This window comes from Cheilinus undulatus, linkage group 11 (assembly GCF_018320785.1).
Source record: "Cheilinus undulatus linkage group 11, ASM1832078v1, whole genome shotgun sequence".
Classification (NCBI taxonomy): domain Eukaryota; kingdom Metazoa; phylum Chordata; class Actinopteri; order Labriformes; family Labridae; genus Cheilinus; species Cheilinus undulatus.
In genome coordinates this window covers 47,335,799-47,363,025 of record NC_054875.1, presented here as the reverse complement: position 1 = coordinate 47,363,025, position 27,227 = coordinate 47,335,799, and the positions used below count along the sequence as shown (strand labels likewise).

The 27,227-nt window shown below is 38.3% G+C and overlaps 1 protein-coding gene across 1 annotated transcript; it reads left to right on the top strand.

Moving 5' to 3' along the window:
* The first annotated feature begins 5,124 nt into the window (after window positions 1–5,124).
* On the top strand, window positions 5,125–25,017 carry LOC121517358 (macrophage mannose receptor 1-like). The gene is made up of 6 exons (XM_041799058.1): window positions 5,125–5,199; window positions 20,788–20,978; window positions 21,495–21,633; window positions 22,020–22,355; window positions 22,952–23,049; window positions 24,868–25,017. The coding sequence occupies exons 1-6, from the start codon at window positions 5,163–5,165 to the stop codon at window positions 25,015–25,017; spliced, it is 951 nt and encodes a 316-aa protein (XP_041654992.1). The 5' UTR covers window positions 5,125–5,162.
* The last annotated feature ends 2,210 nt before the right edge of the window (window positions 25,018–27,227 follow it).

The window sequence follows — 27,227 nt, the reverse complement described above, 5'->3', positions numbered from 1 at the left end:
GGAGAGAAGGCGTAAAACTCGTGTCTGTCACATAAACATGTTAAAGTCGTATTTTACTCGTGAACCAAACCCCGCTGCCGCTCCACTCGTGGTTTCTCCACAGCCTAATCCTGTTGCTGTCAGTGCGTTAATAGTTACTGAGCCTTCTACTTGCATCGATGATGAGGATGAATTAAAGACCCGTCATTTGTCTCATCAAACTGCTCGTCTGCCAAACTCTGAGATGCTTAAAGCGCTACCTTCACAGTTAAGCCACTTAATCTGCGCGCAACAAAGTGACATAACTGCGTTAATTGGTCGTTTCCCGTGTCTCTTTAATGATGTTCCAACTCGCACAACTGTTTTGCAGCATGATATTGATGTAAAAGAAGCCAAGCCCATCCGACAGCATCCATACAGAGTTAACCCCGTGAAGCGAGAGCTTATGATGAAAGAAACAGATTACCTGCTAGAAAATGGTCTAGCTGTGCCAAGCTCCAGTTCCTGGAGTTCTCCATGTCTGTTGGAGGCAAAACCAGACGGTTCTCCTCGTTTTATCACAGACTTTCCTAAAGTAAACTCTGTAACTGTTCCCGATTCTTATCCTCTTCCCAGAATGGAAGATTGTGTTGACACTCTCGGTTCCGCGAAATATGTCAGCAAATTAGATTTGTTAAAAGGGTACTGGCAAGTCCCGTTAACTGAGCGCGTGTCTGAGATCTCCGCATTCGTGACTCCTGACTGTTTCCTACAGTACACTGTGATGGCTTTTGGTATGTGCAATGCACCTGCTACCTTCCAACGGCTTGTTAATACAGTTTTGTCTGGGCTGCCTAACTGTAACGCGTATTTGGATGATTTAATCGTGTACACCATGACGTGGGAGGAGCACCTCCACATCCTCGAACAGGTGTTCACTCACCTTGCGCGCGCCTCCCTCACCCTAAACCTCGCTAAGTGCGACTTCGGCAAAGCCACTGTCACCTACCTGGGGAGACAGGTGGGCCAGGGCCAAGTCAAACCCCTCGCTGCAAAAGTATCTGCCATCAATGATTTTCCGGTCCCGAGCACGCGCAAAGCCCTGCAGCGTTTCTTAGGCATGGCAGGCTATTACCGCAGTTTTTGTTGCAACTTTTCCTCCGTTGTTCAGCCTTTAACTGCGCTGATGAGTCCAAAAATTGACTTCGCTTGGTCTCCCAACTGTCAGCATGCGTTTGACAGCGCTAAGTCCCTCCTTAGCCACGCCCCCGTCCTCGCAGCTCCCGACTTCTCCCATTCGTTCAAATTAGAGATAGATGCCTCTGCCGTGGGAGCCGGGGCTGTCCTATTACAGGAGGATAGTGATGGAGTAGATCACCCAGTGTGTTATATCTCCCGCAAGTTTGACAAACACCAGGTTAAGTATTCCACTATTAAAAAAGAAACACTTGCTTTGTTGTGGTCACTTCGATACTTCGAAGTATACGTAGGTTCAAGTCCTCTGCCAGTGGTGGTCTTCACTGACCACAAACCACTAGTTTTCTTAAAGCGCATGTACAATCACAACCAAAGACTCATGCGGTGGGCACTGATTATGCAGGACTACAACCTAGAGATTCGATACAAAAAGGGGTCAGAAAATGTTGTTGCTGATGCGCTGTCCAGATTATACTGATGACTTTGTGAACTGTGCATTTTTGTAACAAACCTTTTTATTATAGGTTTGTATCTTAAGGGGAGGGGTGTTATGGCCGCCACCATCTGGGAATCTTTACCTCTCTATTTGTGTGTGTGTGTGTGTGTGTGTGCTTGTGTGTGTGAGTGTTCTTGTTTGCCTGGCACTCCGCAGCTCTCAGGTTGCCCCTGCTGCATAGGCTTATTGCAGTGATTCCATCCACCTGTGTAGAAGAAGCCTGATTGGCCTGGGGGTCCTGCAGCCTAATCCACCAACCAGAAGAGAGTGCAAAGGATAAAATGACCCAGCCACCAAAAGACAGTAGCAAGCTGTAACCAGCCATGCTCACTTGTCTCTTGCCAGTTGACATAGTTGTTAACTTTTGTATTTCTGTAACCTTGTTGAGGCACTAGTCTTTTTGGTTTTTGTATCATGTAGCTTAGTTACCTCATACACACACTTAGTCTATCTGTTAGTTTGGGTGCTGTTTTGTGATTCTTTTGTTAATTAGGGTAGTTAGGTTTTTGGTTTCTTTTGTGTTGCTAAAGTTCAGTTTAATAACTCTAGGTTAGAGTCTCTTTTTGTTCTCGTTTTTCCATTTTGCACAGCACCTTTTTGTCCTTAGTTGCCTCACTTTGTTTATTATCGACCCAACTTTACTTTGGTTAATAAATAACTTTATTTAAACCTTGAACATCTGGGGTTTTTTTTATGTTACTTCCCTTTCCCCTAGCGAGCTGGTTGTAACAAGGACAGGGAAGGTTTTTCTTCCAGCCTTGTCTTAATCCATCATTTGGATGTCTGTCGCTGGACCAACAGGATGTATCTCCTGTACCCTTGTTTTGATCTTACTTTGTTCATGCAAACAAAAACATTCAAATGTGTGAGACACTGTGGAGACAACTCACAGCTGTAAATGTCTTTGTACAGAGCTGTGATGATTCATTCAGACCAAAGGAAAGCACATTTGAATCCCCAATCAGAAGAGGAACGATCACCACTGTTGATAGAAGTGATCTGATTGGATAAACAGGTTAGATTTATGTGCTGCATTTGTTCCTACTTTTTCTTCTACCAATATTCTTCCAAAGCCTACAGACGGACAAACATTTCAACTTGAGGGTAAGGGTTGATGGATGGAGGGATGATGATTAGTGTTGATGGATGATGGATGAGAGAAAGGGTTGAGGGATGAAAGGTTGATAGGTTGAAAGGTATGAGTTGAGATAAACTGTGTCTTACTTGTGTAATTATGATGATAAATATAATAATAACAATATGGTAACATGCCTTTTTCACTTGAGTTGGTTGTGGTAAACGTTTATCACATTTTCTTTCATATTTCATACTAGCTAAACAAATGCAGATTCAAATACTGACTGATCGGTTTACTGTTTGGATAAAAAATGGAATTAGAAGAAATGAAATTGTTATCATAAGTGGAATGATCTAGTCGTCATGTCTGTAATATTCTTCTGTTCATCCCTTTTTCCTTCCGTTTATCACATAAGTTATAAGTTTGACAATGAATTTTACTGTTTAAATCAGGGAGAGTAAAGTTACAGTCAAATTGATCGCTTGTTTTGATGAGCGGTCAACAGGTGCGTCACTTTAAATGAAGTTAAGGCAAAGAATTGTGGGTCGTCTTTTCATCTCTCTGTTGGTAAAGGATGGTCCAGTGTTTCCTCGGCTGAAGGAGAGAATAAAAGACGTCATGAAGCTCCTTCTCATTTATTCATCAGTCCCTCTTTCCATGCCATGTCGTACGCTTTTTCAACATCAAAGAATACAGCCGTGATAGATTCCTTATTAACTTGAGCTTTCTTAATGGATCTGTAGCCCCCTCCCTTCCCTGAATCCACTCTGACAAAGAGAGAAAAGACCTTTACTGTCTATATGAAATGTCACCCCTTGTGCAATCATCCTTTGCACTACTGCTCCAACATGTGAAGTAAGGGAAACTGGTCTATAATTGTAGAGCAGGGGTCATCAACTACATTTGTACAAGAGCCAGGTTTTCCCTAAACAGGCACTCTGGGGGGCAGACTTTCACATATAATAAAGACAAATCTAAAATGGTCTAATTAACATGTTAGTGTTTAGATATTTTTATTTTCTCTCAGTTTTTGGTCATTTTTAGCCTCTAACAGTGAGACTGCTCCCTATACCACAGCCAGCCACAAGGGGGCGACTGAGATATGTTAGCTGAATATTTCTATGGCTGTCACGCTGTCTGGAACTGGGTTTGATGCTACTGCCAAAACATCTGAAGCCCAAACCTTCCACAAAAATGTATATATATATATATAGATATATATATATATATAGATAGATAGATAGATAGATAGATAGATATATAGATAGATAGATAGATAGATAGATAGATAGATAGATAGATAGATAGATAGATAGATAGATAGATAGATAGATAGATAGATAGATATAGATATAGATATAGATATAGTGATATATGTATATATGTAGATATAGTGATAGAATAGATATATGTAGATATATGTATAGTATATATATAGTATATATATATATATATATATATATATATATATATATATATATATATATATAAATAGGAGAGTTGTACAGTGCTTAACAAATTTATTAGACCACCACCCAAAGTAAGGTTTATGCCACAGCTGCCCTAAATTAACAGCATTAGTAATTAACAAAATCATTTTTTATGTTTCTGCAATGGTTAATATACCAATATGTAGAAGCATTTTAACCCAAATGATATTTTTAATGCTAAAATAGAATTATTATTGTTATCCATGAATTTTCAAAGTCACTGATTTACAAAAAAAACGGAAAAAATAGTAAAGCACATTAATATTTCTTGATTAACATGTCAAATTATAGTTATTTACTTGCATTCCTGGACAGAAAAATGAGTTTTAGTGGTTGAATGTTATGCTCGATTAATTCCTGACTTCTCAGAGAAGCCCAGTGAGCCGGCTCAAATTTGGATGAATTCAGTTTGAAATTCCTCATTCCTGTTCAAAATGGTAAAACGTGGAGAGCTCACTGAAAATTAAAGAGTCTGCATTAAAGCTCTTCATGATGCTGGATGGTCTCTGAGACAAATATGACAGGTGGTCTAATAAATTTGTTAAGCACTGTATATATATCAGTCAGACACGGCAGGTGATTTATTCTCCACTGGTCCGTGATTGATTTATAAAGTCTCATTATTTTTATCAAACATTCCTTAAAAGTTTGTACATACATCAGGTAGATCGTATTGAGTCTTTATATAAAATAAGTGAGGTTAAAGTGAGCTGGATGACCTGATCCCTGGTAAAAGGGAGTGGTCTACCATCTGAGTCATTTTCTATCAGGATTAAACCTTCTGAATAACCCGGCCCTGTGACACTGAAGAGTCCTATAGGCAGTTTTCACCTAAATAAATTTGCATGTGTGGCAGTGACAAGGTTCCTATTTAACCCCAGTGTTATTCCAGCAGCTGCAGATCTTCATTCTGAGCTGAGGGAGGAGGAGAGAAACGGCGAGGATGGAGAAGGTTCTCCTGAGCATCATCTCTGCAGCAGGCAAGTCATCCTAACTCAGGGTGTTTAAAAGTGGGACTCCTGGCCCCTGGGGGGTCGCCAGGGCACCACTAGGGCGATTGTTTAAAGCTGGAGGGAAGAGGGGGAAAATCAAACAGAAATCAAAGTTTGCAATGTTATTTGTGACAATAATAGTTCAATATATACATCAGTGTTAGATGTTATTCATGGCTACATTTTTAAATGTAAATGTTATTTTTCCATGGCAGGCTTCAGTTTCAAAGAAAATATTGAATGTAATAATGCAGCGGTGTCAGTCACAGCAGGGGCCGGATTCTGAACTTAGGTCTGACCTGAGAGCCTAGCAGGGTCAACATTAAACCATGAACTGTCAACCTCATTTTCACTAGTAATGAATTATGGGTAAAAAAAACTCAGCATTGATGATAAGTGAGTTTGAGATTTAAAAAGTCAAAATGATACGTTTAAAGGCTCAAAACCTGGGATCAAAAGTCAAAATTATTAGTTTAAAAGGTCAAAACACACAAAATTAAAAGTCAAAATAACATTTTAAAAGGCAAATATATTAACTCCTTAACGCTTGAAAACACAAATAACGGCCAGAAAATTCAAATGTTTTGGAACTGAAATGTTCATGTAACTTTCTACTGAAATTTAAAAAAATCAAAAATTCCACAAAATTTAACAATTACATTTTAGGATCTCATTTTATTTATTAGGTGTTTCTGGTAAACTAATAATCCATTTGGGGGCATTTTTTTAATCATTTATCAGATTGTATTCATAAGTTTTTCTGAGTAATTTATTGAGAATATTGATTAGATAGAGGTATCATAAAAGTACAATACAATACAATACAATACAAGAACTTTATTTATCCCCGAAGGGAAATTCAATCGTCTGGGATTCTCATCTGTTTACTGTAGAATTATAAAGTCTAATAGCTGATGGTATGAAAGATTTTCTAAATCTTTCTGTCCTGCAGCGCAGGGATAGGACCCGTCCACCACCGTTGTTTCGTTGCTCACTGAGGGAGATATGAAGTGGCTGATCCATGTTTCTCAGAATGGCCTCCACCTTGATAGAATTCTTATTTATGAGTTTGAAAGGTGAATTTGACATAAAAAGTCAAAAATAGCATTTTTAGAAAGATCAATATGTTAAAAATAAATAGAAATCAGGTCTTAAAATGCCAAAATATGAGTTTAAAGTTTAAATTGTGAGTCAAAACTCAAGATAGAATCCTACATCATGAGTTTAAAAGGTCAAAATGGGACATAAAAAGTCAAGATAATGTTTTTGAAAGGGACTTTTATGAGATAGTAAGTCTAAAACAAGTTAAAAGTTCAAAATATGCATATAATAGAATAAAATTTGTTTAAATTTGAAATTGTGAGTCTAAAAGATTAAAATATGAGAGTAGAGTTACAAGTAGACAAGGTCTAAATGTGAAATAAAAGTCTAAATCATGAGTTTAAAAGGTCAAAATATGAGATGAGTCAAAAATATGAACCAAAAAGCTGAAAATATGAAATAAATACACAAATTAATTTCTTTTCCCACATTTCTGAATTTGTATCTAATTATTTCGACATTTAAATCTTCAGATTTTATGACTTTAAAACAACTTTATTTTAAATCATCAAGTTTGAGTTTACATTTTATATAAGGAAATCTGCAGACCTCATGCCAGCGAACCAGTTAGAATAAAAATATGATCTGATCTTGCAGGCCAGGTATAGCTGTACCAAGGGCCGGATTTGGCCCCCAGGCCTTGAGTTTGACACCCCTGTAATGAATAAAGAAGAGTTCTGCCATATTTCCTTAAAAAGTTTGGACGTCATTCTCTATTACCAGTGAACCTACTGACCTCTAGAATGCATAAGGTACTGTAGGTGTTTGAGAATTGATCTAATGTCAGTCTTTTCTTGCCCCTGTCCCAACTTTTTTGGAATTTGGGGGTTCTGTGACGTTTGATTGCAGGAGTTTTTCTCACAGAGACGATGGCAGCCATACTTGAATTTCTCAGTAATGTTTGTGTCTGAATCTGATGATGGTGCTTCTCTCCTCTGCAGGACTGTGTGTCATTCTCTGTCATGTTGAGCGTCGGTATCATTTTGTTTATGAGGAGAAGAACATGGCCGAGGCTCAGAGCTACTGCAGAGAGAAATACACAGACCTGGCCACCATAGACCACATGAACGACGTGAAGATCCTGAATGACATGGCAGATTTGAGCAGAATGAACTACTCAGAGTTCAGCTACGTGAGTCGTCTGTTCTCTGGTTTATAATTTCAACACCTTTTTTATCAGAGTTTTTTGAGCTTTCATCCACTAAAACTAGTCTAAAACTATAATGATTAAAATGACTAAAATGTGACTAAAGCCTAAGAATATTTGAATCTAAAAGCAATCACTAAATTTAAAATAGTTTCCAAAATTAACACTGAGGAGTATGGCAGTTTGAAAAGTGTAGCCTGGCAATCAGACCAGTCAGTCTAAGCTTTATTTAAGATCAGATAAACTTTTATTGATCCTCCATTGGGGGAAATTTGTTTAAAAACAGCTCAGCAGGAGAGGGAACATTCAAGACACGCCCCATTCTAATGAAGGATTTCTCTGGTTTGAAAACTGTTGGGAATATTAGAGGTTAGTTAGAATTTAACTAGAGTGATGTACAACTACTCAGAACATTTTCATGGTTTGGTAGATGACTCCAGTAAAGATTCTGAGGACTTTTTCCACCACTGAAGCTGAAGAAACCATCAAATTTTGCTTTCAGCGAGCCTGGATCGGTCTGTACGACGACGTGAACAGTTGGAGGTGGTCACTGACAAACACAAGTTTCTACAAACCTGGAGAGACCGAGTTTAGAAACTGGTACCCGTCAGAGCCTAATAACGAGAACAGCAGGGAGCACTGTGTGAATATGAGGAGCACAGGACTGTGGGTTGATGTGCCGTGTGGATTAACACACAAGCCAGTCTGCATGAATGTCACAGGTGAGAATGTTACAACTGATAGACAACCTAGTAACAATCACAGCAGAGAGCACTGTGTGGTCATGTATAATTACTGTGGCACCATAACCGGTGTGTGTACCACTATCAGCCAGTCTGCAGTGACGTTACAGGTAAAAACACGAAACATTTGAGCTTTAACCAGTGAAGTTTCTTTACCTCTCAGCTTCTCTTTGGTTCAGGGATCATCATTTAAAGTCATTTATTCCAGACTGTGTTGCTGTGTTTCTGTTGTGTGCTAAGCTAAAACTTTTTATGGAAATGTCTTTAATTATTTGATGTAAAACACCAAATTCAAGATTTAGGGGTGTGGTCACCATTACTTACCAGGGGATCCACTGGGGCACTGAAGGAGAGTCCACCACTGAGGACAGATGTCCTTGTTATGTTGATCTCTCTCTCTTTGGTCTATCTTCAGGGCCCGATGTGACATTTGTCCTCGCCCCCACCGCCATGTCATGGTCTGATGCCCAGAGCTACTGCAGAGAACACCACACTGACCTGGCCAGTGTGAGGAACATGGAGGAGAACCAGAAGATAAAAGAGCAGGCATCAGGACGTGTCTGGATTGGCCTCTCCAGGGAGTCCTGGAAGTGGTTGGATGGAAGTAGATCCACATTTAGATACTGGAATGATGGTGAACCCAACAACCAGTATGAGAATGAGAATGAGACATGCGTGGCAGCTGACTTTGGAAACTCTGGCAAATGGGAGGACTGCCAATGCCACTACAAGAGAGCATTCATCTGCTACAGCGGTAAGATCAAATTCAGTTCAGGTAGATGTAGCTAGCTGTTAGCTAGCTGCTACAGCCGTTGATGTCTGTTGGACTGTAGTTTGTTTTACAGGACATGTTGTATAAACACTCCTGTTGATTTGTTCATGAACTTTCTTTTTAAAGCCCTAACAGCCTCCAAACAAGTGATCAAGGTGAGGCTGGTGAAGCAGAGCTCCTCTCTGGATCTGAACGACCCTGCCGTGCTGGAGGACATCCTGAAGGAGGTAAACCTTTATTATTTTAATCATTAACCCTTTGAAAGTGTTGAGGCCATTGTTTGGCTTTATTTGGTCATTTTTTATTATTTAGACTGTGTTCATGCTAACAACATTAGGCTTTCGTTTCTGAGTCTTCAAATTTGTAGTTTTTCCTGTTCATCACCAAATGTTGGCATTTTTTCCATATTTGTCATGAGGTAAAACTGCATGCTTTTTCCTGATTTCCTGTTGGTTATTTTGCACTTGAACTGACATTGAAAGGGTTAAATTCATGGAACTAGATTAATATTAGATGTTTTTAAACAGGTCTGATCTTCAGTGGAAAAAAAATCATGCAACAGTTTTTTTAAATGTGTAAGATTTTATAGAGTTTTATGTATGGTCTCAATTGAGTGTAACAATTTTTTTTTAAATCTCAAAATAAAATTAAAAAAAAAAGTTGTTGTTCATAATTAACATATTCAGAGCTGTGATAATCCCTGTCAAGGAAATCCAAGTTGTATGCAGTATATGATTTTTTCCCTCTTTATTTATTTTATTTTATTTTATTTTTTCACATTAGAACAATTAGGGGTTTTGCACTTAAACTGGCATTAAAGAGTTCAGTTCCTAAAAATAATTCATGTATAATAATATTTTACTGCTGTTCATGATGTCCATTTTTGGTCACAAACAACCTTAGTGTAATAATGTATTGAAATTGGAGAACGCATACATTTCGAAGTTGTTTTGCATCAGAAAAATCAGTTGTTGTTTTTTTTCTTTTTTTGTTTGTTTGTTTTTTTCTCACTTAAACTGGAATCAAAATAGTTAAATTCTTAAGAATAGATTAATTTCTGATGTTTACAATCAAGTTTGATCTGAATTGACAAAATCTTGCAAAAAAGTTTAATATTTTTTAATGTTTAACATTTTATTGCTATTTATTCATGCCCTCCATTTTGGTCATGAACATCATGAGTGTAACAATGTATTAAATCTTAAAATCATAGAAATTTTTAATGGACAACAATAAAAGCTGTTGCGTATAAGTAACATATTCAAGGGTGTTTCTTTTTTGTTCTTCAAATTAGAAAAATCAGGGTGTTTTTTTTTTTTTTTTATGCCGTTTCACTGGCATTAAAAGGGTTACATTCCTTAAAAGATAATAAATGTTTTGAGATTTATTATCAGGTTTTATCTTGATCTAAAAAGGGCCCAAAAAAGGTTGAAAATATCTTTTTGTATAATATTTTTATTGCTGTATGCTGGCCATTTATGCTCACAAACACCCTGAGTATAACAAATCTCTGATTAAATCTTAAAATCTAAGAAAATATGAATACATAAAAATAAAAGTTGTTGCTCAATATTAACATAATACAAGGTTGTGATGATGCCTTAAAGAAAATTCAGTTTGGGTGTGGTTTATGACAAATATTTCCGTTTAGTATAAAAAACATAAGGGTTTGTGTTTTGCAGTTAAACTGACATTTAAAGGGTTACATTTTAAAAATTAATGAATATTTGACATTTATAATTGGTTTGATCTTAAAGAATTCATGCATAAAGGGGACTTTTTTTTTTCAAGGTTTATTTTTGGGAATTTTGTGCCTTTATTTGATAGAGGAGAGGATAGTGGATAGAGTTGGAAACAGGGAAGAGAGCGGGGAGAGACATGCGGTGAGGGGCCTCGGGCCGGATTCGAATGCGTGAATGGGGCGCGCACCTTATCCATTCTGCCACCTGCACCCCTAAAGGGGACTTTTTTAATGTATGATATTATTATTGCTAATGATGTGTGGTTAATTATTTATTTTAATTTTCAGATTTGTTTTCTTATCATATTTTTCTTAATGTCTTCCTTAATATTTTCTTTGTCTGTAGAGTACTACATTTCTTTACTGAATTCCAAATAATCATTTGCTGTATAGATTTTGTTTCTTGTTGTACTTTATTTTCTTTTTCTTTATTCCTATGTGCACTAAGCAAGATTTTTAAAAAAAGAATTATGTTCTAAACCAAGAATATGAAAACGTTTCTTACATATAGAAAATATCAGGCTGGTGGGGCCATGTTGGTCTCCCTCACTTTTAGTGTGTTAAAGTTAGTAAAATCAAATGAAACATGAACCATGTTATTATGTCAGTGACCATCATACGTGGTCATTTGGCTTCACTTTAGTACAACAGGAACAGACATGTCATCCTTCTTTATACCAGTCCATGCTCCTGATAAGGACCACGTTAGCGGTAGCTGGATGTAACTGACCACATGTTTGTGTCTCTCAGCTCAGACAGAATCTGAGGGATCAAGGGGTGACACAGGACGTCAGACTGAGCTGGAGGAAGCAGGCGGACGGAAAGGTGTTTCACAAAGAGAAGAAGAAGGAGAAGAAGAAGAGGAACAAAATAAGAATGACCAGAAAAACTGAGTTCTAGTCTCCTAGAAGAGTTTTATGCTTACCACAGAACAGTTTTCCATTCTGCCTCAGTCCATTTTAAATGAGCTTTGGCATTGTTTCTGGATTCTGTGAGACTCTGCCTCTCTAAAATGCTCCTTTTATACCCAGTCATGTTCCTGATCTGTCACCAGTTAACCTAATTAGTTGTAAAACACTCCTCCAGCTGTTTTTCATTAGTACCACTTACTTTTCCAGCCTTGTGTTGTTCTGTCCCAACTTTTTGAGATGTGTTTCATAGATTCTGTTTTTATTTGCATTTTACACAGGGCCCCAGCCTTTTGGAATTGGGGTTGTTGTTAAAGAGCTTCTTTCTTTGTATTTGAGTCAAATAGCATCAGGCTAATAAAGTCCCAATAATAAAGCAGCTGCTCTGCATTAAAGTCTATGAGTGAGTAAAAACACAGAGGGAGGCTGGCTGTTCTCTGTCTGATTCTGACCTCTAACTCTGTCTTGTATTGACCATCACTGTCTTTAGAGTTAGTTTTCTATCTGGACTTCACATTAAACTTGAATATTCATATCAAGCATCTAATGTGGGGTTAGATCCTGCTGATATACTGTTACAACCAGCTCGCTAGGGGAAAGGGAAGTAACATAAAAAAAAACCCAGATGTTCAAGGTTTAAATAAAGTTATTTATTAACAAAAGTAAAGTTGGTTTGACAAACAAAAGTGAGGCAACCTAAGGGCTAAAGAGTGCCTGCAAAATGGAAAATGAGAACAAAAAGAGACTCTAACCTAGAGTTATTAAACTAACTGAGTTTTAGCAAACAAAAGCAACCAAAAACCTAACTACCCTAATTAACAAAAGGAATTACAAAACAGCAAACAAACTAACAGATAAACTAAGTGTGTGTATAAGGTAACTAATTAGGCTATACAAAAACCACAAAAGACTAGTGCCTCAACAAAGTTACAGAGATACAATAGTTTAACAATAATGTCAACTAGTGAGAGGCACGCGAGCATGGCTGGTTACAGCTTGCTGCTGTCTTCTGGTGGCTGGCTCCTTTTATCCTCTCTTCTGGTTGGTGGATTGGGCTGCAGGACCTCCAGGCCAATCAGGCTTCTTCTACACAGGTGGATGGAATCACTGCAATAAGCCTATGCAGCAGGGGCAACCTGAGAGCTGCAGAGTGCCAGGCAAACACTCACACTCACACACACACACACTCAAATAGAGAGGTAAAGATTCCCAGACGGCGGCGGCCGTAACATATACATTTATTTTTTTCTTGTTTGATTCTTCATGTTTGAGTCTAAATGTATGAAACCTCAGCTCTGACTGTCCAACAACAACACGATTACAGACATGTTCTTGGAAATTATTTATTTATTATGCATTTTTTTTCCTCTGACTAACTACCGTCAAGTCAAGTTTGTGTGTGATTTTTTTCTATTAAGAGTGGAGTTGTGTAAACATGCTGGCCATCAAAGGGTTAAAATTCCCAAATTATAACTAATATTTGATGTGTACATTTCAGGTTGAAGTAGTTTTAGAATACTGACTTGTTTAAAGTGGAAAAAAAAAATAGAATTATTACATCAGTTTTTGGGAAGCAGACATTTTTTGTCTTTAGGGACAAACGTGTTAGGATGTTAAAGGAACTGCTCAGGGTTAAACTACAGCCTCATTGTCGTTCTCATTGGATGGGGTCTGATCAGAGTCAGAATAGTCAAGTACATCTCCTTACAAAAAGGAAAAACATTTTAACCCTTAAAGGTATATCTTGTTCCATATTAACCTTCCAAAGCAGATTGATATGCCTGTTTCCGTGTTTCTCACTGGTCAATCCATCTTGCAAAACTCCCGTCTGAACCTTTTGGGTCCAGTTAGAAAGTGACAGGACCAATCAGCGACGAGGGGCAGCACTTTTGGACGCAGCGGATTGGTGACGTAAGCAAGCAGCAACAAGAGGCAGGTGCAGTTATGGTGGAAGACTTTAGCGTTGATGCTGTTAAAGCGCCAGTTTTATCAGAACTTGACAAATTTCAAGAAGGACAAAGAACAGCAGTGAGTTTTTTTCGTTTCAAAAATGACAAAAGTCATGTACTGATGTTTACAGTCGGCATGGTTCGTGTTGTGCAGTTTTATTTGGAGTTTACTCTTTCACAGTGGGGACTAGAGTACAAAGTTACAGTACTCAAGTAAAAGTACTTTTACTTAACAATAATAATTACTCAAGTAGAAGTAAAAGTACTCATAAAATAAATACTTGAGTAAGAGTCATTAAGTACCTTATTTAAAAGTTTTCAAGTGGTGAGTAACTTCATGAGTAACTTCATTTTGTAGGAGGAGGAGAATAAATATGCAGTGAAACCAAAGAAGGAGCTGAAGAGACGCTTTCTGATGAAGCAGGAGGAGAAGAAACAGGAGGAAGAAGCTGAACAGCCTCAGGAAGTAATGAGATCATGATTCTACTGCTGCAGAGGAGCAGAACATGATGGATGGAGGATGGATGGATGGATGGAGGATGGATGGTGGATGGGTGATGGACAAATGGATGGATGATGGATAGGTGGATGGATAGATGATAGATGAATGGATGGATGGATGGATGGATGGATTGAGGATGGATGGATGGATGGATGATAGATGAATGATGGACGATGGATAGATGGATGATAGATGGATGGATTGATGATGAACGGATGGATCATGGATGATGGATAGATGGATGCTGGATGGGTGATGGACGGATGGATGGATAATGGATGGATGATGGACGAATGGATAGATGGATGGATGGACAGATGGATGGATGATGGATGGATGGATAGGTGGATGATGGATGGATTGATGATGGACGGATGGATCATGGATGATGGATGGATGGATGGATGGATGGATGGACGGGTGAGGGATGGATGATGGATGGGTGATGGATGGATGGATAGGTGGATGATGGATGGATTGATGATGGACGGATGGATCATGGATGATGGATGGATGGATGGATGGATGGACGGGTGAGGGATGGATGATGGATGGGTGATGGATGGATGGATGATGGACGAATGGATGGATAATGGATAGATGGGTTGATGGGCGGATGGATGGATGGATGATGGATGTGCAACCCAGGTTAACTGAGCTCTTATTGTGAAGGGGCAAGTCCAGCCCATTAGTTCAACTTCCTGTCTAGCATCTACAACGTAGCTTGACAGCAACCCAAACTTCCTTTTGAGCCACTGCATGGATGACGAGCAGCCACTGTCAACCCTTTCAGAAAAGTTTGAAAGCATCAAGAAAAGTTGAACAGTGAACAAAAACCATCTGAAGACCTCCTGCAACATACCCACCTCATGGGAGAGAAGAAGACCGAAGACTATCTCCATTGTAGTAGAGGAATTGCATGGTGAGCTCTTTTTATCATGCAAACATTTCAGAAGTTAATGCTAACAGCTGAATGCTATGCTAGCACTAGCTCTAACCGCTAACGCAAGTACTAATACAAATACTCTGTGTATAAATTGTGAGATGCTAATGGTAGCTCCGCTAGCCGCGGCTAATAGCCTTGAGCAAAACTCCATTCATTTAGCTGCAGTCATTAGCAAAGCTAGCAGTCATTAGCAATGCTAACTTGAATGAAACTTAACATTGTGACACATGTTGAATTAGCTTATGTGTTTAATGATTAACACATTTATTCATGCACTGAATTAATTATTATCTTGCTTTAAATGCCTCAAGTGTGCTTTAGCACCCTAAAGAGTAGCTTTATTTAATGTTTAAAGCACTTTAACCTTTTGATACATGAAGCTGTCAATAGCTTTGGTGTGTGGTTAATATGAGTTTAAGTCACCATTACATGTTGAAGACTTTAAATGCATTTATTTTCATATTTGGTGTGACCATTTATTGTTTTTTCTACACAAAAGGGAAAAGTTTGGTTTAAAGTTCATGATGTAACCATCAGTTTAATTATTGTATTGCCGATACAGTGATTTAAAGTGCATTATTTATTGGTTATTAAGTAAGTATGAATCTATAGATTTAGAGAAGTATTGTTACTGTGGTTATTCTAAAGATTTTGTAATTTCTAAAGTCCATTAGTGTTGATGATTGTTATGTTGATAACACAGAGTAACAAGAGATAATTTGATGAGATAATGCTAGCTTTATTTCATCATTAGAGATTAGACATTAAGTTTGAGTCTGACCTTACTACTGTAGGTCAGGTTTTCTGGACCCACCTGGAACTGGAGAGTGGAAACTGCTGGATTCAGTTAAAGAAATGATTGTGATTGTGTTATTGCTTCTTTGAAAAAAATCCTTCTCTAAATATGAGGAGAAATCCTTTAAAAACAGACATTGTGTGAAAGTGTTTCTTATGATATTGTTTGGTGCACCTCATAGGCTCCACAGTCGTTCCTGGTATCTTCTTCTGTTATCCAGCCCATATTAAAGTTACTTACTTTAGTTTACTTAACACTCTTTTTACTTACAGCTAACCTTAGCATTAGGGTTTAAGATGGATGGATGATGGATAGATGGATGGATGGATGGTGGATGAATGGATCGATAATGGATGGATGATGGATGGGTGATAGACGGATGGATGGATGATGGATGGATGGATGCAGGCTGGATGGATAATAATAATAGTATGTTTTTTAAAATCAAACTTCTAACTTTTGTCCAGCAGTGACTGGCGGGCCCCTTTTGAGGTATTCGCTGACACTGCTGGGCAGGCACGTGCAAACATAGACATTAAAGGGGGCTTGAGCACCTGCCCTTTTTCTTCCAAGAGAGAAAGTGTCCTGCTTGGGGTGTCTGTATATATATACACTGTATATCCCTGTTTGTGCACAGCTTTCCTGTCAAAGAAACATAGATTTAGAAAAACTCTAAACAGCAGGTTATGAGATGATGAGTTCCGATGCCCTCTGTACCGGATGACCCCCCTCCCTTCTCCTGCAGCTGCTGTGAACACACACACAGACACCAGCAGCAGACCCTAGCTCTCTATCACAGTCTGCTGCTGTTTCTGCTTTTTCTTCTCTTGTTTGGAAGTAAGCGTTGATGAACAAACAACTCAAGTGTGCAAAAGACAAGACCAAGTATGGTTAACGTGAGTCTTGCTGATGTACACATATGGGCCACTAGCTGATGTAATAAGTTTGCCTTAGCTTCATCATGGTCATACAGGCTAATATACTGCACTAAAGGGGAGTGACTACAGGTTAATACGGGTACATGTATCCAAAAATCCCTCATCAAAATCACTGCATGAATATACAAATAAGGCACTCTTTAATTAAAATGCGCTCATTTGCATATATTTACCAAGGCATTGCAGGTAAACGGGATAAAAAATAAACTAAAACAGATCACCATTGAACTTCCCCAGTTAATAACAAGACAGTATTTTACCCTGAAATGTTTAAATATGTAGAGGAGCTTGTTTGGGGAATTCAGGGGAAATCTACAAGCAGACAGAGGACAGTAAAATAAACACCATCTATCTGCATTTATATAAGTTTTCTTTCTTTTAGAGTGAAAGAAGACATGGATGCAAAATAGACCAAAATCTCTAAATTGACCAGAACATGAAAACACAATGTTTTAACCTGTAGAGTCCTGTCTGAAACAGCTACTGCATCATTCTGACTGTAGGATCCTCAGCTAACAACTAGTAGCCACAGTGAGTTATCCTAAATATTTACTAGACTAGATGCATAGAAAACATGACCATGGTGTCATAGCTTATTGTGTTCTTGCTTACTCTTGTGATCAACCCAGTGAAACTAAAGCAGATATTGTCTTTGTGTGATCAGGTTTATTTTGTAGAAATCTGTTGAGTATCCATCAACTAAATGTGAGTTTATTAAAAGACATTGGTGATGGGTTAATGTATTTCTCTTATGAAACATTTTTTATGAAGAGAAGTGCTCTTTTTCTCACTTGAGCCCCTGCCCCCCAAAATGTCTGTGCACGTCCCTGATCTTCTCTCTCTTTAAATCATTGTGAAGTGAACATTTATGTGATTTGTCTGTTGAAATAAACATTTTCAGACCTAAATACTGGAACAAAAATGGAGGTAGATACAACAGGATAGGGAAGGTGTGTTGCTGCTGCAGCCTTTCTTCCAGCCTTGTCTTAATCCATCATTTGGATGTCTGTCACAGGACCAACCCAGGATGTGAGTATCTCCTTTACCATTGCTTTATCCTTAATTTGTTAATGCAAACGCAAACATTCAAATGAGTGAGACACTGTGGAGACGACTCACATCTGTAAATGTCTTTGTACAGAGCTGTGATGATTCATTCAGATCAGTGGAAAACATGTTTGGCTCCCCAATCAGAAGGTTAAGAGGAACTATCACCACTGTTGCTTGGAAGTGATCTGATTGGATAAACAGGTTAGATTTGTGTGCTGCTGTTGTTCTTACTTTTCTCCAAGGCCTACAGACGGACATACATTTCAACTTGAGGGTAAGGGTTGATGGATGAAGGGATGATGATAAGGTTTACTGTTGGAGCCGCTCTTAGGTCTGCAGGCAGGGCATTCCATTTACTCGGGGCATAGAAGCCAAAAGCAGCCTCCCCTGTTTTGGAATTAAAGCGTGGAATGGTCAGAAGACCGCTGCCTGTAGACCTGAGAGTTCTGGCTGGAGCATAGCTTATTAGCATATCTTTAATGTACTGAGGCACCAGGACATTCAGTTCTTTGTAAACCAGCAACAAAATCTTAAAATCGATCCTAGTTTGGACCAGGAGCCAGTGGAGAGATTTGAGGACTGGTGTGATATGTTCAAATGTTTTGGTTCTGGTAAGAACTCTTGCAGCAGCATTTTGAATGAGTTGTAATCTCTGAACAGATGATTTAGGAAGGCCGGTGAATAAACCATTGCAGTAGTCTAACCTGCTTGTAATAAATCCATGTACTAATTTTTCTGCATCAGGTGTTGGCAGAAGGTTCCTTATTTTTCAGATGTTTTTAGATGATAAAATGCTGATTTTGTGATCTGATTTATGTGACTTTTGAAGTTTAGATCACTGTCCATGATAACACCAAGAGTCTTTGCTTCTGTGTTGCATTTTAAGGATACTGAACTGAGATGAGCAGTGATTTTATGTCTCTGAGTTTTGGAACCAAATATGAGAATTTCTGTTTTGTCTTTGTTGAATTGTAAAAAGTTTTCAGACATCCACAGGTGTATTTCATTTAAACATTGGTGGAGGGAGTTTATGGGATCAGGATCATCTGAGGATAGTGAAATGTACAGTTGTGTATCGTCTGCATAATTGTGGTAGTTTATTCTGTATTGCTGAATGATATGTAGTAGTGGTAGCATGTAAATGTTAAATAATAATGGTGCAAGATTTGATCTTTGAGGTACTCAGCACTTAAAACCTGCTGTATTTGATTTAAAATCATCTATGAACACAAAGAAATCTCTGTCTTGCAGATAGGTTTTGACCCAAAGTAGGGCTGTACCAGACAGCCCCACCCATTCCTCTAATCTGTTGATTCAAATATTTTGGTCCACTGTATCGAAGGCTGCAGAGAGATCAAGAAGAATTAGATCAGATAGTTTGTTGGAGTCTGTGTTAAAGTGCAGGTCATTTCTTACTTTGATTAAGGCTGTTTCAGTGCTATGGTAGGGGTGAATGCCAGATTGATAAATGTCTAAAAGGTTATTTGATGTTAAGTAGTTGATGAGCTGTAGGTAAACTGTTTTTTTTTAAGTATTTTACTGAAGGGTTAATGATGAGCATTGTGGGATAAATGTGGGGGGTTAGGGTTGAGAGATAAAGGGTTAATGGTAGGGGTTGAGTGATCATGCCCACAACACTGTCTGTCTGGCTCCATTTAACACAACTACCAGCCAATCAACTCTGAGGTCTGGGCAGCAAACGTTTAACCTGCAGTTTTATGTTTGCCACATTAAATACGTTTTGTTTTGTCATAAAAAATCCATCATGATTCTGTAACCCAAAGGCTCTGTGTGTCTGCTATATGTGGGGCGCTGCTCCACAAACCCTGTGTCGCTCTGTGTTGTTTCTTGGTGTACTGGGTGCAGGGTGTCATGCAGCTCTTCAGTCTTTTTATTTTTCCTCATGTTTCCCACTCTTGTCATTTCCTGTTTAATTTTGTATACTTACCTTGTGTCTCTCTTTCAGATCACTTCTTCCTGCCCATCCTAAATTATATTTACCATGATTGGTTTATAAAATCTGATTATCTGTATTAAATAGTCCTTAGAAATTTGTTCATGCATCAGATTGATCCTATTGAGTCTTTATATAAAATAAGTGTGGTTAAAGTGAGCTGGATGACCTGATCCCTGGTAAAAGGGAGTGGTCTACCATCTGAGTCATTTTCTATCAGGATTAAACCTTCTGAATAACCCGGCCCTGTGACGCTGAAGAGCCTGATAGGCAGTTTTCACCTAAATAAATTTGCATGTGTGGCAGTGACAAGGTTCCTATTTAACCCCAGTGTTATTCCAGCAGCTGCAGATCTTCATTCTGAGCTGAGGGAGGAGGAGAGAAATGGCGAGGATGGAGAAGGTTCTCCTGAGCATCATCTCTGCAGCAGGCAAGTCATCCTAACTCAGGGTGTTTTAAAGTGGGGCTCCTGGCCCCTGGGGGGTCACCAGGGCGCCACTAGGGTGGTTGTTTAAAGTTGGAGGGAAGAGGGGGAAAATCAAACAGAAATAAAAGTTTACAATGTTATTTGTGACAATAATACTTCAATATATACGTCAGTTTTAGATGTTATTCATGGCTACATTTTGAAATGTAAATGTGATTTTTCCATGGCAGGCTTCAGTTTCAAAGAAAATATTGAATTTAATAATCATGAATAAAGAAAAGTTCTTCCATATTTTCTAAAAAAGTTGGGATGTCATTCTCTATTACCAGTGAACCTACTGACCTCTAGAATGCATAAGGTACTGTAGGTGTTTGAGAATTGCACAAATCTCAGTCTTTTCTTGCCCCAGTCCCAACTTTTTTGGAATAGGAATCAAGTCCAGAATGTATGTTTATTTCCATAAAATCTATGAAGTTTACAGTTTGAACATAAATGATCTTGTCATTGCAGGAGTTTTTCTCACAGAGACGATGGCAGCCATACTTGAATTTCTCAGTAATGTTTGTGTCTGAATCTGATGATGGTGCTTCTCTCCTCTGCAGGACTGTGTGCCGTTCTCTGTCATGCTGAGCGTCGGTATCATTTTGTTTATGAGGAGAAGAACATGGCCGAGGCTCGGAGCTACTGCAGAGAGAAATACACAGACCTGGCCACCATAGACCACATGAACGACGTGAAGATCCTGAATGACATGGCAGATTTGAGCAGAATGAACTACTCAGAGTTCAGCTATGTGAGTCGTCTGTTCTCTGGTTTATAATTTCAACACCTTTTTTATCAGAGATTTTGAGCTTTCATCCACTAAAACTAGTCTAAAACTATAAAGATTAAAAATGACTAAAATGTGACTAAAGCCTAAGAATATTTGAATCTAAAAGCAATCACTAAATTTAAAATAGTTTCCAAAATTAACACTGAGGAGTATGGCAGTTTGAAAAGTGTAGCCTGGCAATCAGACCGGTCAGTCTAAGCTTTATTTAAGATCAGATAAACTTTTATTGATCCTCCATTGGGGGAAATTTGTTTAAAACAGCTCAGCAGGAGAGGGAACATTCAAGACACGCCCCATTCTAATGAAGGATTTCTCTGGTTTGAAAACTGTTGGGAATATTAGAGGTTAGTTAGAATTTAACTAGAGTGATGTACAACTACTCAGAACATTTTCATGGTTTGGTAGATGACTCCAGTAAAGATTCTGAGGACTTTTTCCACCACTGAAGCTGAAGAAACCATCAAATTTTGCTTTCAGCGAGCCTGGATCGGTCTGTACGACGACGTGAACAGTTGGAGGTGGTCACTGACAAACACAAGTTTCTACAAACCTGGAGAGACCGAGTTTAGAAACTGGAACCCTGGACAACCTAATAACCAGCACAGCAATGAACACTGTGTGAACATGTATATTGACGGACTGTGAAATGATGCAAAGTGGGAAGTCCACCATCAGCCAGTCTGCAGTGACGTTACAGGTAAAAACACGAATCATTTGAGCTTTAACCAGTGAAGTTTCTTTACCTCTCAGCTTCTCTTTGGTTCAAGGATCATCATTTAAAGTCATTTATTCCAGACTGTGTTGCTGTGTTTCTGTTGTGTGCTAAGCTAAAACTTTTTATGGAAATGTCTTTAATTATTTGATGTAAAACACCAAATTCAAGATTTAGGGGTGTGGTCACCATTACTTACCAGGGGATCCACTGGGGCACTGAAGGAGAGTCCACCACTGAGGACAGATGTCCTTGTTATGTTGATCTCTCTCTCTTTGGTCTATCTTCAGGGTCCAATGTGACATTTGTCCTCGCCCCCACCGCCATGTCATGGTCTGATGCTGTGAGCTACTGCAGAGAACACCACACTGACCTGGCCAGTGTGAGGAACATGGAGGAGAACCAGAAGATAGAAGAGCAGATATCAGGACAACGTGTCTGGATTGGCCTCTCCAGGGAGTCCTGGAAGTGGATGGATGGAAGTAGATCCACATTTAGGTACTGGAAAGATGGTGAACCAAACAACCAGTATAAGAATGAGATGTGCGTGGCAGCTGACTTTGGAAACTCTGGCAAATGGGAGGACTGGCAATGCCACTACAAGAGAGCATTCATCTGCTACAGCGGTAAGATCAAATTCAGTTCAGGTAGATGTAGCTAGCTGTTAGCTAGCTGCTACATCCATTGTTGTCTGTTGGACTGTAGTTTGTTTTACAGGACATGTTGTATAAACACTCCTGTTGTCGCCACCAATCAAGAAGTTGCTCCTCTATTTCTGACAACCATCTAACTTCCTGCTTCATGTTTACTATCGTTGCCATGGCTGTGTTTGTTCTGCTTCCTCCTTCAGTCAGCTTGCTTCCTGATTGGCTGTCATTCCATTTCTTGCAACAATCCACAGAGAGCATTCCCGACTGTCCTCGGTGTTCCCACCACACAGCAGGATTTCTGATCATTAATACTGAACATGTAAAATGTTTGAAATCAGAGCGACTCTGATCATCTTCAGAGCAGATCAGGGAGGGTAAAACCACTCCACACACACCTCCCATCACAGGAAAATCTAGAACCATCAGATGAGTGGTCCTTTGCTGACGCTGGTCAGAAAGAGGGAATCAGAACCAAAACTGGCACCATTATCTTGTTTCACTAGGACGTTTGTAGGAATCCAGATGAATATCCATCACCAATGTTGATTTGTTCATGAACTTTCTTTTTAAAGTCCCTGTCTCCAAACAAGTGATCAAGGTGAGGCTGGTGAAGCAGAGCTCCTCTCTGGATCTGAACGACCCTGCCGTGCTGGAGGACATGCTGAAGGAGGTAAACCTTTATTATTTTAATCTTTAACCCTTCAAGGGTGTTGAGGTTATTGCATGACTTGTTTGGTCATTTTTTATTATTTAGACTGTGTTCATGCTAACAACATTAGGCTTTCATTTCTGAGTCTTCAAATTTGTAGTTTTTCCTGTTCATCACCAAATGTTGGCATTTTTCCATATTTGTCATGAGGTGAAACTGCATGCTTTTTCCTGTTTTTCTGTTGTTTATTTTGCATGGGAGCTGGCACTGAAAGGGTTAAACTCTTAAAACTAGATTAATATTTAATATTTATGATCAGGTCTGATTTTGAATGAAAAGAATCTTGCAACAAAAGAAAAAAAACTTTTTTCAATTTATATGATTTGATTGCGTTTTATGTATGGTCTTAATTGATTGTAACAATTTATTAAATCTTAAAATTAAAAAAAAAATTGTTGTTCATAATAACATATTAATAGCTGTGATAATCCCTGTCAAGGAAATCCAAGTTTTATGCAGTATATGATTTTCCCCCCCTTTATTTATTCTATTTTATTTTTTCACATTAGAATAATTGGGGGTTTTGCACTTAATCTGGCATTAAAGAGTTCAGTTCCTAAAAATATTCAAGTATAATAATATTTTACTACTATTCATGATGTCCATTTTTGGTCACAAACAACCTGAGCGTAATAATGTATTGAAATTTGACAACGCATAAAATTTGAAGTTCTTTTGCATCAGAAAAATCAGGATTTTTTTCACTGAAACTGGAATCAAAATGGTTCAATTCATAAGAATGGATTGATTACTGATGTTTACAATCAAGTTTGATCTGAATTAAAAAAAATCTTGCAAAAACACTGGATATTCTTAAATGTATAATATTTTATTGCTATTTATTTTATCCCTCCATTTTTGGTCACGAACATCATAAGTGTAATTATTTTCTTAAGTCTTAAAAATCTAAGAAAATATGAATGCATTAAAATAAAAGTTGTTGCTAATTATTAATATAATGCAAGGTTGTGATGATGCGTTAAAGACAATTCAGTTTGGGTGTGGTTTATGAAAAATATTTTCTTTTTAATATAAAAACATCAGGGTCTTGCAGTTAAACTGACATTCATTCATTGCATTAATTAAAATTAATGAATATTTGACATTTATAACTGGTCTGATCTTGATTAAAGAATTAATGCAAAAAGGGGATTTTTAAAAAATGTATTTTTTTATCGCTATCTATATGTTGTGTCTATTTTTTGGTTCTGAACATCCCTATCTCAATTTCTTTTATACCATCTGAGAGTTGATTATTCTCTGCTGTAATTATTTATTTTACTTTTCATATTTGTTTTTAATCTTATCATATTTTTCTTAATATCTCCTTTAATATTTTCTCTGATTATCTGTAGAGTACTAATGTATTCCATTATTTCCTGCACATTTCTTTACTGACTTCCAAATTATCATTTACTCCATGGATTGTGTTTCTTGTTCCATTTTATTTTCTTTTTCTTTTTTACTATGTGCAGTAAAATAAGATAAAAATAAAGATAATATTCTAAACCAGGAACATCAAAACGTTTCTTAAATATAGGAAATATCAGGCTGATGGGGCCATGTTGGTCTCCTTCACTTTTAATATTTTAAAGTTAGTAAAACCAAATGAAACATGAACCATGTTATTATGTCAGTGACCATCATACGTGGTCATTTGGCTTCACTTTAGTACAGCAGGCACAGACACGTCATCCTTCTTTATACCAGTCCATGCTCCTGATAAGGACCATGTTAGCGGTAGCTGGATGTAACTGACCACATGTTTGTGTCTCTCAGCTCAGACAGAATCTGAGGGATCAAGGGGTGACACAGGACGTCAGACTGAGCTGGAGGAAGCAGGCGGACGGAAAGGTGTTTCACAAAGAGAAGAACAAGGAGAAGAAGAAGAGGAACAAAATAAGAATGGCCAGAAAAACTGAGTTCTAGTCTCCTAGAAGAGTTTTATGCTTACCACAGAACAGTTTTCCATTCTGCCTCAGTCCATTTTAAATGAGCTTTGGCATTGTTTCTGGATTCTGTGAGACTCTGCCTCTCTAAAATGCTCCTTTTATACCCAGTCATGTTCCTGATCTGTCACCAGTTAACCTAATTAGTTGTAAAACGCTCCTCCAGTTGTTTTTCATTAGTACCACTTACTTTTCCAGCCTTGTGTTGCCCTGTTCCAACTTTTTTGAGGTTTGATACATTCTGGTAGATTCTGTTTTTATTTGCATTTTACACAGGGCCCCAGCCTTTTGGAATTGGGGTTGTTGTTAAAGAGCTTCTTTCTTTGTATTTGAGTCAAATAGCATCAGGCTAATAAAGTCCCAATAATAAAGCAGCTGCTCTGCATTAAAGTCTATGAGTGAGTAAAAACACAGAGGGAGGCTGGCTGTTCTCTGTCTGATTCTGACCTCTAACTCTGTCTTTTATTGACCATCACTGTCTTTAGAGTTAGTTTTCTATCTGGACTTCACATTAAACTTGAATCAATCAATCAAACTTTATTTATAAAGCGCTTTTCATACATAACATGTAACTCAAAGTGCTTTACATAGACAAAATAAAAACATTCCCTCAAACCTACCCACCCCCACCTTTTGCTTAACATAGACAATTAGAGTCATTCCCTCACACAGATACACCCGCAACCACCCTATCCCATTATCAACCACCCCACAGACAACAGTTACATGTGCACCCACTCCCACACACTGTTTCACAAACACACACTCACACACACACAAAAATAGTGGACATTAGGCTGAGTCCAAGAGGCTGAGTACAGATGAACCAGTTGAGAAAGCGCCATCAGAGGAGCCGTATGCACCAGGAGCAGAGAGTCACCCACAGCCACAGGACCACGACGCAGGACCCAGAGGAGGGATGAGGCAGAGACACCAAACCTCCACCAGGAACCCACGAGACAGACCCCTGCAGCCATAGCCGACCACTGCTCCTGGTGCAGAGGGCTCCCCCAGAGGAAACACTGGAGATCCTAAAAATGATAAAAGGATAAAAATAAGTAAAACCTAAATACAAATAAAAGCTAAGAACTAAAATATTAAAAAGCATAACTAAAAAAAATTTAGGTAGGAAAAGAATAAAATTCATAAATAAATACAGATTGAAGGCCTAAAATAAATAAATATCATAAATAAAATAGATAAATATTAATCAAAAGCTAAGCTAAAAAGGTGTGTCTTGAGCCTGCTCTTAAAAACATGAACGTTCTCTGCGGCCCTGAGGTCCTCTGGCAGGCTGTTCCATAAACGAGGGCCGTAGTGCTGGAAAGACGCCTCACCGTGAGTGTGTCCTGACTTTGGGAATGACTAAGAGCCTGCTGCCAGAGGAGCGCAGGGTCCGCGAGGGTTCATAAGGTAAAAGCAGTTCTGAAAGATAAGAAGGCCCAAGACCATTAAGACATTTAAGTCATATGAATATTCATATCAAGCATCTAATGTGGGGTTAGATCCTGCTGATATACATTTATGTTTTTATGCTGGCTCCCCTGAGTTCCTCCAGTTTCTCATTAGAATTTGTTTTCCTCCCATTATACCTGTCTGAATAAAATTCCTGTCCTAGATTGACTTACTCAATGTGGATCACAAAGAACATGCAGTCATGGACGATAATATCGGCACCCCTGGAATTTTTCCAGAAAATACACCATTTCTCCCAGAAATTGTAGCATTTACAAATGTTTTTGTTATACACATGTTTATTTCCTTCATGTGCATTGGAACAACACAAAAAAATCCGAAGAAAAAAGACAAAATTGACATAATTTTACACAAAACTCAAAAAATGGGCCGGACAAAATTATTGGCACCCTTTTAAAACTGTGGGTAAATAATTTTATTTCAAGCATGTGATGCTCATTTAAACTCACCTGTGGCAGTAACAGGTGCTGGCAATCTAGTAATCACACCTGAAGCCAGTTAGAATGTATAAAAGTTGACTCAACCTTTGTGTTGTGTGCCTGTGTTTGTCACACCAAGCATGGAGAAGAGAAAGAAAAGCCCAGAATTGTCTGAGGACTTAGGAAGCAAAATTGTGGAAAAATATGAACAATCTCAAGGTTTCAAGACCATGTCCAGAGATCTTGAAATTCCTTTGTCCACTGTGAGTAATATAATCAAGAAGTTTATAACCCA

What these genes read in the sequence shown, in the direction of transcription:
- LOC121517358 (XM_041799058.1), top strand. Translation starts at nt 5,163, where the DNA reads ATGGAGAAGGTTCTCCTGAGCATCATCTCTGCAGCAG. An exon ending in AGCATTCATCTGCTACAGCG is followed by an intron (nt 22,356 to 22,951) that starts GTAAGATCAAAT and finishes TTCTTTTTAAAG; the next exon opens with TCCCTGTCTCCAAACAAGTG. An exon ending in TGGAGGACATGCTGAAGGAG is followed by an intron (nt 23,050 to 24,867) that starts GTAAACCTTTAT and finishes TGTGTCTCTCAG; the next exon opens with CTCAGACAGAATCTGAGGGA.